Genomic DNA, 13,407 nt, shown 5'->3' with positions numbered 1-13,407 from the left:
TACTCAGGAAAACAAATATGAAAGGCGCATTAAAAAAAAAAAAAAAAAAACCCTGATTATTTAAGTTTCCTAACTTGTGCCCAGATTCCCTCTGGGGTCTGTGAAAACCAAGAGTGAAAGAAGGGCAAAATGATGTTTCTTTCATTCACGTATGTGTCCATTCCTTCTTCATTTGTTGAGCACCTGCTGTCCTCCCAGCACATTCCAGGCCCCGGAAATTCAACAGCAAGGAAAGCAGGCACATCCCTGTGCTCATGAGGTTCTCTGTGTAGTGCGTAAACGAAGTCTGAACAAATAATGATTCAAACAAATACACAGTTACAGACTGGGATAAAGCAAGAAGACTGATTTTACGAGCAGGGCTTTGATAGACCAAAGGAGATTGCCCAGGATCAAGGGTGTGGTGTTAGGGATGGGTTAGGGAGGGTGGTTAGAGAAAGTTTCACTAAGTAATTTGGGCCTGAGGCCTGAGAAGATATTTAAAAAGAGGGATCAAGCACATGCTAAGGAGAGGAAAGAGCAGGCACCCAAACCTCTGCATCACCCCAAAATGCTCCTGGCAGGGTAGAGCCCTCTCTCCTGGCTGCTCAAGATGGGATCTAAGCTGCCTCTAACTCCTGCTGTCTTTTCATGTTCTCTGATTCTGGGAAAAGAAGAATTGGCAGGAACTGAAAATGACTAGGAAGAGGACATACTGGGTGCCCAACTCTTCTGGTGGCCTTGTGAATCTTGGCATCGACATAGGCGATGACATGGTTTCAGGACTTAGTTATGTAAGTAGATCTCTTAGCATCAGCACCCCAGGAAACTGAGTTGGCAGATTATTCTCCATGGTCATAAATTATGTCAAACAATTTCTTCCCATACTTATTTACCCTTGAATTTTTAAATTTTTTTCTTTTCTTTTTTCGCTCCTTCTCTCTCTTTTTTTTTTTTTTTTTTGACTCAGGGTCTTGCTTTGTCACCCAGGCTAGAGTACAGTGGCACAATCATAGCTCACTGAAGCCTCCTGGGTTCAAATGATCCTCCCACCTCAGCCTCCTGAGTAGCTGGGACTATAGGCACATGCCACCACACTGAACTAATTTTTAAATTTTTCACAGAAACGGGGGTCTCCCTATGTTGCCCAGACTTGTCTTGAATTTCTGGCCTCAACCCTCCTGTCTTGGCCTTCCAAAGCACTGGGATTACAAGCATGAGCCACCCCACCCAGTTACTCTTGATTTTTTTCAAATGGACCTCAGGCTTCCACAATTAGATCAATTTTAATCCGTCATCATGGCACACCTTCATGGTTTATGCATATCTCTATGCATAAGATTGTGTAGAGATTAGATTGTATCTATCTCTATATCTATCTGTCACCTATTCCTACTTATCTATGCATTTACTCGTAATAATAATAATAAGCATCTGCAAACCCAACACCAGCACATCAGCTTGGACCTTGACTATCAGACGCAGCAATTGGTCTTCCCCCATCTCATTCCCCAACCCTTCCTACCTGATGCAACCACTATTCTGAACCTCTTTCTGTCAATCCTTGCTGTGCTTTTAAAATAGTATTATTTTATATAGAATATATTATGTATTCTATATGAAGTCCTAAAAATTACCTGTCCTTTTATTTTAGTTGTCAAAAGGGAAACATATAATATTTTAGGATTTGCTTTTCTACTTGTTGGTTTCTTTTTAGTAGATTTACCCTCAAAGAGTGACTTGGTCCCTCATTCTGCAGGTAACTAACTATGACACCCTTTATTCCTGTCTAAATTGTTTACTGTCAGATAAAAATCCAAAGAGGTAGAGTGACTTGGCCAGACTCACTCAGCAAATGTGGGGCAGAGCGAGTGCTGGGACCTACTTGTTCTGACTCTAGGCCCCCTGCTTACTCCCAATGTGGAAGCCTTTCTTTAGGAAGCAGGATATAGAAAAATCCATCTCTCCATGGGTATCTGGTCCAACATTCCCTCAGGACAGAATTTATGAGTTTTGAAACTGATGCTCTTTTGTTTTTCTTTTCCAAGAAAACCTACACTCTCCAAGATGGCCCCTGGAGTCAGCAAGAGAGAAATCCTGAGGCTCCGGGGAGGGCAACTGTCCCACCGTGGGGGAAGTATGATGCTGCCTTGAGAACCATGATTCCCTTCCGCCCCAAGCCAAGGTGAGTCCTGATAGGGGTGGTGGGGGAGAGCTGTATCCACTAGGTCAATGATCCCTAACCCTGCCAAATAGACCTCTCGCAAGGTTGCATAACTACGTCCGTACACAGCCAAAACCCTTTAGAGCAGCCTGAGGCACATCAGGGAGGCACATCGTCATAGCCATTCATTCATTATTTATTCATTCAGAAAGGATCATTGAGCACCTACATGTGCCGGGCCCTGTGCTACACCACACAGGAAGAACAGTGAGCAAACAGACATGATTTTTGCCATCATGGACCTCACGTGGGAGAGAAAGACAATGAGCAAATAGACTTGTGCATTACGTGATTACAAGCTGTTTAAGGAAGGTGCTGTGAAGAAATATGCGAGTGTTGAGGGACAGGAGACCATGACAACTTGATAGGTTCTGAGTGGCTTAAGCTGAGTGACACCTAAAGGGAGAACAAGAATTTGCTAAGCAAGAGTAGGAGAAGAATGTTCGGGGAACAGCCTCTGGGACAGCCTTGCCTGGAGGGACAAGGAACACAGCATGATGTGTCCAGGAACTGAAAAAGAAGGAGGCCAGAGTCAATGGAGAGTCTTGTGCGATGTGGGCGTGGCATGAGGTGAGGCTGCAGAGGAAGGCGGATCAGACAGGTTCTCAAAGGTTACATTAAGGATTACTGGCCTTGGTTATAGGAGTAACCAGGAGCCACAGGAAGGCCCTAGGCTGTTAACCTTACATTTAAGAATGAAAGAAATTCAATGTATACCCCCTGAATCAATCATAGTTTAATGTAATCATCCCCAAATTGCTTTCTTTTTTTAACAGAAAACTGTCACAATAAAATTTTGTTTGCTTGTTTTATTTTTTATTTTTATTTTTTTGAGATGGAGTCTCACTCTCTTGCCCAGGCTGGATTGTAGTGGCGTGATCTGGGCTCACTACAACCTCCATCTTCCAGGTTCAAGTGATTCTCTGCCTCAGCCTCCCAAGTAGCTGAGATTACAGGTGCCTGCCACCATGCCCGGCTAATTTTTATATTTTTAGTAGAGACAGTTTTCACCGTGTTGGCCAGGCTGGTCTTGAACCCCTGACCTCAGGTGATTCACCTGCCTCAGCCTCTCAAAGTGCTGGGATTACAGATGTGAGCTGCGGCACCCGGCCAATTTTAATAGACTTTAAAACCATGTACAAGTATAAAACATTGGTTTTTATTTCAAAAGTTGGTGGAACATATCCAGTTATTAAACAGTCAACAAAACGTATGCTAGGAGATTACATAAAGACTATGTACAATATAAAAATAGCTGAAAACAGTCTTCCCTGTAAAAATAATTTAAAGTGAACTTTTCAATTTAAAATATCATCCATAGCAGAAACAGCCATTTAATATGAGTTGTTTTTATCTTTTCCTAGCAGTAATGGTTCTAGCAGGGTATTTTATGCATAAAGAATATATTTCAAACCCTTTTTATTGTAATAAATACTAAAGCAACATAGGAATACTTTATAATTTAGGACCAAGTTGCTTTCTAACTTAATACAGCCTTGCTTTCAGGGGCCCCTACAGAATCATGCTCGTAAGCATGCACGTGCTCATCCATTTGTTATTTATTGACAAGATCTTAACGCTCTGTTAGTCTGACTCTTCAGCGTTTAATCACCAAAAGTTCATTTTGTGTTTACGATTTCCCCTTCTCTTCAACATGTTCTCTAAGATTTTTATCTATCAACAAACTGCATATGTTTTCCCATTTTAAAAATCTGAGCTTCTGTCCATACTGGTTGCATTGTTACCATATTGAATTATGTTATCTCCACCAAGAAAAAAGAACCTTGGTACTTTTGTTCACCTGGGTAACCTCATCTTAGATAAATATATTGTTTCTGTTGGGGCTTTGAGATATTAGCACTGGCTCGTAGGTCTTGCCCTGTCTTTTGTGATCACAAATGGTACAATCTCTTGCCCTCTCCTCACCCGCTCCTTGCTCCAATATCCCTGGCAAGGGCATGTGGCCAGCCTTGTTGAGAACGCAGGTTATAAAAGGGTGGAGAAAAGATGTCATAGCCCCTCTCCCCTACCCCCAATAGAATCTTATAAGTTCGGCATTTTCATCTTCCCATCTTTCTCCTCAAGTCTCTTTTCAAATTGCATTTTCTTCCCACTGAAACACATAACCTTAAAGGCAATTTTGAAAAAAAAAAAGGTGGAAAAATGACACATAATCCCAACACCCTAATTTAATCATTTTTGGTATTTGTAAATCGTTCTTAAAGATAATACCTTATCATCTTTAACTATGTATGCATTCAATTTTATTGTTTGTAAAAGTTTCACAGAAGAATTAAAGCCATGAGAACCTCTCTTCCTATTTCTTTGCCAACTCCAACTCCTTTTTCAATGTCAACCACTATCAGCAATGTGATATAAATGTATATACTGTTTTGTCTGCTTTCCCTCCTTTCTTCCTTTTTTATATAAGTAAAAAAAAAAAATACTTTTTTTTTTGTTTTTGTTTTTGTTTCCTTTTGAGACGGAGTCGTGCTCTGTCTCCTAGGCTGGAGTGGCAGTGGCGTGATCTTGGCTCACTGCAACCTCCGCCTCCTGGGTTCAAGCGATTCTCGCAACTCAGATTCCCAAGTAGCTGGGATTACAGGCATGCACACCACCACACCAAGCTAATTTTTGTATTTTTGGTAGAAACAGGTTTCACGATGTTGGCCTGGCTGGCCTCAAACTCCTGACCTCAGGTGATCCACCCTCCTCAGCCTCCCGAAGTGCTGGGATTACAGGCGTGAGCCACTGGGCCCTGGGATTACAGGTGTGAGCCACTGCGCCCGGCCAATACTGAGTTTTTGATTTGCCGGTGGTCTTTCTTTGGCTCTTGCTTGGAACTCTTCCTGTGTTCTACGTATAAACAAACCTTATTGGAAAAAAAAATCCAAACATCTACAGTGCATTTGCATTTTATAGTATGGGTAGATCATAATTTCTCTCTTTTTGTTTAAATAATTCCTCAGTTAATGGGTACTTTTGTTGTTTATGGTTTTCAACTTACAAATAAGGGTCATGAAAACATGTTTGTGTGTAGATCTGGGTGACCTCATTGTGTTTCTCTATGGTTATCATTCATCCTTGCAAAATCTTGATCCTGACTTCATTCTTATCCCTGTGGCCCCTCTACTAGGTTTCCTGCCCCCCAGCCCCTGGATGATGCTGGTCTGTTTTCCTACCTCACCGTGTCATGGCTCACCCCGCTCATGATCCAAAGCCTTCGGAGTCGCTTAGATGAGAACACCATCCCTCCACTGTCAGTCCATGATGCCTCAGACAAAAATGTCCAAAGGTGAAGCTGGGCTGGGCAAACCAGTGGAATGGTTAAAGACCATCTCTTGGTGGGATAATGACCAGAGATGCCTAAGGGTGGTAGGGAGGGTCCACCCCAGACAACCTGGCTCTTCCTGTAGGAAGAGGCCTCATACTAGGTGAGGGTTTTTAACCTGGGGTTCATGAATCTCCTACAGTGGTATGGATATTTTGTACATACGGGCTAGAGATCTTTCTCTGGAGCAAGAATTCACATCTCTTATCAGACTTGCCAAAAGGTTTGTGAACCCAAGAAAGTTATTTATTTATCATTTTTTATTTTATTTTATTTATTTTTTTCTTTTTTTTTAATTATCCTTTAATTTAAGTTCTAGGGTACATGTGCATAACGTGCAGGTTTGTTACATATGTATACTTGTGCCATGTTGGTGTGCTGCACCCATCAACTCGTCAGCACCCATCAATTCATCATTTATATCATGTATAACTCTTTCATCACTATTTTTATTTTTGAGATGGAGTCTTTCTCTGTCACCCAGGCTGGAGTGCAGTGATGCAATCTCGGCTCACTGCAACCTGCACCTCCTGGGTTCAAGTGATTCTCCTGCTTCAGCCTCCCAAGTAGCTGGAATTACAGGCACTTGCCACCACATCTGGCTAATTTTTGTATTTTTAGTAGAGATGGGGTTTCACCATGTTGGCCATGCTGGTCTTGAACTCCTGACCTCAGGTGATCCACCTGCCTTGGTCTCCCAAAGATCTGAAATTACAGGCGTGAGCCACCACACCTGTCCCCAGAAACTTAGAAATGACCACTTCTAGTTCCTTTTGATTTTCTCTTCTGGATCAGGTATTCAACAGTGACAGTGAGTATTACTTTGGGTAAGTGGCCCAGTCTCCCAATGCTCAAGCCACTGCTAACTAGTTGTGTGATTAAATTTCTTGTACCAGCCGTCACACACGGTAATATGAGGACGAAAAGTGGGAGAATATGAATATGTGATTTTAAAGGTCCCGTATTCATGTTCCTATCTCTAGCAGTTTCATGAGAGATACCAGGTGGAAAATGAGTTCCCAAATGTGTTCTGGAAATTATAGTCTCATAAGAGCCTCCCCATAAAAAGCATTCAGTAGTCAGAGGAGTTTGTGAAATGTTGTATTATAGTCAGATGTTGGAGATTTACAAAGCAACTTAACATATTGAAGGCACATGTTTTCACATGGAGTACAGAAACTGGGTAAACTTTGACCCATTCCTTCTCAGACTTATTTGGTAAGAAAAAAAGAAATGGTTCCAGGAAATACTTTTTGGATAATGCCAGATATTGATCAGAATCTCACCTCTTACTGACTATGATATCAGACAAGTTTCCCTTTCTGGGTCCTGTGTCTTTATGTATAAAATAGTGGATTGGCCAGCCGCAGTGCTTCACGCCTGTAATCCCAGCACTTTGGGAGGCTGAGGTGGGCAGATCACGAGGTCAGGAGATTGAGACCATCCTGGCTAGCACAGTGAAACCTTGTCGCTACTAAAAATACAAAAAAATTAACCAGGCGTGGTGGCGGGCACCTGTAGTCCCAGCTACTCAGGAGGCTGAGGCAAGAGAATAGCGTGAACCCAGGAGGCGGAGCTTACAGTGAGCCGAGATCACACCACTGCACTCCAGCCTGGGCAACAGAGTGGGACTCCATCTCAAAAAAAAAAAAAAAAAATCATAAATTTATTTCATGGTCCTTCATAGGATTGTTGCAAGAAACAAAAGAGGTGATAAATTCATTTTTTAAAGTACACAGCTTGAACCCAGAAGGTGGAGGTTGCAGTGAGCCAAGACTGCGCCACTGCACTCCAGCTTGGGTGACAGAGTGAGACTCCATCTCAAATAACAATAATAATAATAATAATAATGTACCTGGAAAAACACTTGATGCTTAATAGGTAACCAGCTAAGTCAATGTGAGTTTGCTTGTTCTTCTCTAACCATTGTGAGTACAAGATCTCCTGACTCCCTTCCATTCTCTTCCAGTTCACTGATTCTCTTTTTAATTTCATTACTCACAATGTCTGTCCACAAACACTTTGCAATCACTCCATTTTTGTTTTTTGTTTAAAGATGAGGTCTCACTATATACCCAAACTACGAAATACAGAAGGAATGGAAGAATTAGAAAACTCATCATTTTTACAGCACTAGTGGAGGTGGCGTTAGGCAGTGGTCATCAGTGTTGGAGATCTTGAAAATGAAGGAGGCAGGCTGACACACCCTAACCCACTGACCCCCTCAACATTCCTAAAAGTGGGACACCAGACATCATCTAGTTTCTGATGTGAGGCAACAGGAAGTACACTACATCACCTCTTACATTTTTTTTCCGAAGGACTTGAATTCTGGATTTCATTAAGCCTTAGGTCTAATGACCAGTTTATTAGGAAGCATAGAGGAACAACGATTATGTTAGACAACACCATGGAGATGCAATCAGTCCAGTTCAGAGTGTGTAAGATCCTACAGAACGAATAAAAATCAGTTTCTTCAACAAATAAATGGCGTAGAAATGCAGACAAGGGGAAATGCTTACAGATTAAAATGCAGCTCAAGAGTTCTGTCAGATTTCTCCTTTAGATGCAATGTGTGGACCTTGTTTGGATCTTGATTCAGAGAAACTAGCTTTATAAAGATATGTTTAAATAATTAGAGAAATTTCAATATAGACTGGGCATTAAATGCCATTAAGTAATTATTGTTACTGTGGTGTTATTTTATTTTATTTTTTTGAGATGGAGTCTCACTCTACCACCCAGGCTGGAGTGCAGTGGCGCCATCTCAGCTCACTGGTTCAACTCGCCTCCCAGGTTCAAGCCATTCTCCTGCCTCAGCCTCCCAAGTAGCTGGGACTATAGGTGCCTGACTGTAGTGTTATTTTTATTGTTACTATGATTTTTTCTTTTTTTGGTTTGTTTTTTGTATTTTTTGAGGTGGAGTCTCACTCTGTCACCCAGGCTGGAGTGCAGAGGCATGATCTCAGCTTACTGCAACTTCTGCCTCCTAGGTTCAAGCAATTCTCCTGCCTCAGCCTCCCAAGTACCTGAGATTACAGGCGCATGCCACCATGCCCAACTAATTTTTGTATTTTTAGCTGAGATGGGGGTTTCACCATGTTGACCAGTCTGGTCTTGAACTCCTGACCTCAAGTGATGCACACGCCTTGGCCTCCCAAAGTGCTGAGATTACAGACATGAGCCACTGCACCTGGCCCTGTTGCTATGGTTTTTTAAAGGACTTTATCTGAAAGAGATACATACTGAAGCATTTACAGATAAAATGATATGATGACTGAGATTTGCTTCAAATCCTCCAGGAAACAAAAGTCAAAGGGAGGAGACACGAAACAAAAATGTCAAACATTTTTAATTCTGGAAGAAGGGGGATGAGTACTCAGAAGATTACTACATTATTCTATTCTGTTATGTTTGAAAATTTCTGCAACAAAACTCCTGGCTAGCAAGAACTAGGATGTTTGGATGTCACATGCAAAGAGATTCCACTAGTTCCATTATCCTCTTTTGAAGGCTTCACCACCTTTGGGAAGAAGAAGTCTCAAGGCGAGGGACTGAAAAAGCTTCAGTGTTTCTGGTGATGCTGAGGTTCCAGAGAACAAGGATGATTTTCGATGCACTTCTGGGTGTCTGCTTCTGCATTGCCAGTGTACTCGGGCCAGTAAGTGGTAGAGTTGGTGAGGTTTGGGGGACTCTAGGCTTCAGAGGTTTAGAAATGGAACGGGTGGCATGTTCAAGTCCATGCCAGGAGTTAGAGATGCATTTGTCTTTCAGTTGCTGTCTAGAAAGTGAAGACTTTTTGAGGACAGTAGAGTATGGTGGTTAGTAGTAGCTAACTACCAAGGAGTGGCCTTGTAGCCACTGCTTGGGTTCAAACCATGTCCCTGCCACTTAGCTGATGGGTGACTTTGGGCAGTATAGTCATGCTCTCTGTGCCTTGGTTTCCTCATGGAATCCCGTGGAATCCGATGCACCCTCAGGTGTAGACCTTATGGAAACCCTTGCATGTAAAATGGAGAACTGCCTCATAGGGTAACATTAAATGAGATAAATATATGAAGCACTTAGAATATGGCCTGGCTCAGAACATGTTAGCTCCTCTGAGAAATGGCTAAGCAACTCTGGGAATGTAGGTAGCAGGAAATAATGGTCTTCTCCAGGTACCATGATTGGGATGAATGGGCTTTATCTCCCATCATTCTCCAGTTCCTCAGCCCAAGAGTCTCATATGAGAGAAAGAGTCTGATTGGCCAACTGGGGTCACATGATCACTGGTTGGCCAGAAGAAGTGGGGCACTTTGATTTACAGTCCAGCCTAGACTGCACCAATGGGGGAGGTGGGAGTCTTCCCGGAAGAAAACTGAGGCACTGGTACCAGCTCAGGGGAGGTGAATGTAGATCAGGAAGAAACAGTAGTTGATGACAGAATGGAGATAACTGAGTCCGGGCAACAGGTGCCGGGTCTTCTAGATCCACTCTCCGTCATTTTCCATCCTGCCCTGTGCGCCTAGTGTGGATCACATTAATCAGCCCCCACTGCACTCTGGCTTCTGGTTAGGGTTGACCAGTGGGAGATTCCAAAAGGAGACTGGAAGGAGGGAGAAGATGAGGTCAGGATACGTATTCCCTGGGCGGCTTCCCTCCTTGTCCTTGGAGGCTGGTGATCAGAGCTCCTGTCCAGACCCTCTCTGCGCACCTCACCCCTTTTGGGCCCTGGAACCTCTTCCTGCTCTTGCCCCTTAGGTCAAAGGAGGCCACTGTTTCCTGCTGTCACCAGCAGCATGGTGCGCCACCAGGCCTTGTTGGATTTCCTATATTCTGCCCACACCTTTGTAAAGCCACTTTGTTAACTCCTAAATCACTGTTTTGTGTGTGCTCTCCGTCTCCTGTCAGGATGAGGACAACCACCTAAGGTTTCAGAACTGGGTCAGTTGAACTCCTAAGTCTCCTCCAACTGGACCTTAAGCTTCTTGAGGGCAGGATTGTACTTAGTCAGTTTGATCCTTCAACAAATCCCCACATGAATCAGACCTCCCAACCCTTCTTCCAGCAACAAAACATCAAACGTGTTTGGCGGGGCAGTCTGAATGATCCAAATTCCCATTTCCTTGTAGACATTGCTTATACCAAAAATCCTGGAATATTCAGAAGAGCAGTCGGGGAATGTTGTCCATGGAGTGGGACTCTGCTTTGCCCTTTTTCTCTCCGAATGTTTGAAGTCTGTGAGTCTCTCCTGCAGTTGGATCATCAACCAGCGCACAGCCATCAGGTTCCGAGCAGCTGTTTCCTCCTTTGCCTTTGAGAAGCTCATCCAATTTAAATCTCTAATACATATCACCTCAGGAGAGGTAAGCGGCTGGGACTGCCTATTCCAGGCCATGCTTCCCTACCCTTCCTCCAGACATCACTGCCCTGGAGGCCAAGAGAGGGAGAAAAGGGGGTTAGGAGAGGAAGGAGAAAGAGAAAGAAAAGAATTCCTAGGTTGAGTGTGGATAACCATCAACAATTGCCTCTATGTCATGAAAGCAGGTCAACAATAATGCAGGAAATGCCACTTACATTCAGAGACTAGAGAGGATTTATCCATTCATTCAACAAGTAGGAGCTTTGGGAGGCCAAGGCAGGAGGATTGTTTAAGTCAGTAGTTCAAGACTAGCCTGGGCAACATGGAAAGACTCTGTCTCTACCAAAAAACAAAACAAAACAAAAACAAAAATCAGCCATCTGTGGTGGCTCATGTCTTATAATCCCAGTTGTGGAAGGCCAAGGCAGGAAGATTACTTGAATCCAGGAGTTTGAGACTAACCTGAGCAAAATGGCAAGACCCTATCTCTACTTCCAACCCTGCAAAAAAATAAAAAAATTAGCTGGGCATGGTAGTCCCAGCTACTTAGGAGGCTGAGGTGGGAGGATCATCTGAGCCCAGGGAGGTTGAGGCTTCAGTGAGCCATGATCACACCACTGCACTCCAGCCTGGGCAACAGAGTAATAGCCTGTCTCAAAAAAAAAAAAAAAAAAGACAAAATGTAGCCAGGCATGGTGGTGTGTGCCTATAGTCCCATCTACTTGAGAGGCTAATGCAAGAGGATCGCTTGAGCCCAAGAGTTCAAGGCTGCAGTGAGCTATGATCACACCACTGTACTCCAGCCTAGGTGACAGAGCGAGACCCTGTCTCAAACACACACACACACACACACACAACCCCCAAATAGTTACTGAGGCCCCTTCTGAGCCAGATTATGTTCTAGACCCTGGGAATAGGCCCCTTAACAAAAAGACACAAATCCCAAGTAGAAGCATGTTGGAAAGAGCATCCCCTAAGCCAACCTGAGGGTGAGGGTATGGGAAGACTTGATGGCTTAGGGAAATCTTTTGGGAAAAGCAATTTTTGGTAACATCTCAGAGTTTTAATTTCCTTATCTGCAAAAAAGGAATCCTTTCGCCTGGTTATTGTTACTGTCCATTTTTACTCTTGCTTTTTTTTTTTTTTTTTTTTACAGCATAACACACACAAGCATTGACAGAAATGGAGGAAGATACTCCAACTTATGACCTATAGTTATGGGGGATACTGGGATTTCATCTATTTCATCTTGATATCTCTATTTTTCTGTGGTTTACCAATTGCCTCGAGGGTTGTGGATTACTTTGATATTGAAACAGATACCTTAATTTTTGGAAAAGGCAACACTTCTTTGGCTCCTTTCCTTTAAGCCAAACCCCTTTGTGATCTGGCATTAGCCCCTTCCCAGCCTCATCTCTCCCCGTGTCCTCTCTTCTAGCCCTAGCTTGACTTCCTCCTGTCATCTAGGCTGGGCTAACCTTCAGTGCTCAAATACAATGGACACGTCCACCACCTGGTGACTTTGCTCATGTCACTCCCACTCCCAGCCCTTTAAAAATCCCATTCGTCCTTCAAGACCCAGTTTAGTTTTCCTCTCCTCTATGACAGGATCTCCAAACCCAGCCCTCTACTGGCATTCCCTGCTAAGCATTTGCAGTTCTTTTTGCACAAATCTGGCTGCCCTACTAATATGAGCCCCCTTCAAAGACACAAACCATTTCAGATTCACCACTCTGTCTCTCAGAAGGCTCAACAGCTGAATTACACAGAACAGATGTTCCAAAAACATCTGCTGAATTATTCATTGCCATCAAGTAGAGGGGCTCCATACATGCAAGCACTAACAAATATTACGTATTTATTGGAATCATCATGGTTATTATTGTTCACCACTTTATTGGTTCCGTGGCCTTAGGTAACTTGTTCGGCCTCTCTGAAGCTGTGGAATAATAATAGAACCAACCTCATAGGATTGTTGTCTCATAGGATTCAGTGAGTTTGTACATATAAAGCATGTAGACGGGGGTAGTGGTTGACATGTGTAAGCTGTACAATTAGTATTAGTTTCCATTAGGCCTCGAGCTCCACTGTCCTCCTGCACTTGACCGACAGCTAAAAGATCTCCCTGTTTATCTCAGGAAAGTCATTGTAACAACCCCTAACTCACTCTTAGCCATACATTGCTCCAAGTCATTACTTACATTGGCTTGATCAGTTCTCTAACATTCCTCTTGTGTGGCAGGTTCTGTTATTGTCCCCATTGTCACAAAGGAGGAAACTGAGCCAAGGAAAGGGTAGGTAACTTGTACAAGGTCATGTGATTGCTAAGTGCTGGGGCCTGAATTTGCACAGGGTGCCTGGCTGCAGAGTCCAGGTCTTCAACCCTTGCCATCACCTGCCTCACTAAGGAACCCTGTGCTAAGGCCTAGCTTGGTTCCTTTCTGGGTATTCTGAGCGCCTGCTGTATGCAAAATCCAGTTCCCTCAAACATCTTCATAGAAGCGTAAAACAAAGTGGTCTATTTGAGAG

At 43.3% G+C, this 13,407-nt stretch overlaps 1 protein-coding gene across 1 annotated transcript in view; it reads left to right on the top strand.

The window, feature by feature from the left end:
• The first annotated feature begins 324 nt into the window (after positions 1 to 324).
• ABCC11 (ATP binding cassette subfamily C member 11) overlaps positions 325 to 13,407 on the top strand; it is a 66,701-nt gene continuing 53,618 nt past the window's right edge. The window contains exons 1-5 of the mRNA XM_033218329.1: positions 325 to 773; positions 2,028 to 2,164; positions 5,340 to 5,498; positions 9,048 to 9,195; positions 10,649 to 10,882. Coding sequence (XP_033074220.1) covers positions 675 to 773; positions 2,028 to 2,164; positions 5,340 to 5,498; positions 9,048 to 9,195; positions 10,649 to 10,882 — 777 coding nt within the window. The 5' untranslated portion in view covers positions 325 to 674. The remainder of the gene's footprint in view (positions 774 to 2,027; positions 2,165 to 5,339; positions 5,499 to 9,047; positions 9,196 to 10,648; positions 10,883 to 13,407) is intronic.

Source organism: Trachypithecus francoisi, unplaced genomic scaffold, assembly GCF_009764315.1.
Source record: "Trachypithecus francoisi isolate TF-2019V2 unplaced genomic scaffold, Tfra_2.0 Lachesis_group10, whole genome shotgun sequence".
In the NCBI taxonomy this organism is placed as follows: domain Eukaryota; kingdom Metazoa; phylum Chordata; class Mammalia; order Primates; family Cercopithecidae; genus Trachypithecus; species Trachypithecus francoisi.
Note: the sequence above shows the minus strand (reverse complement) of the source record. Positions and strands in the feature narration are given on the sequence as shown.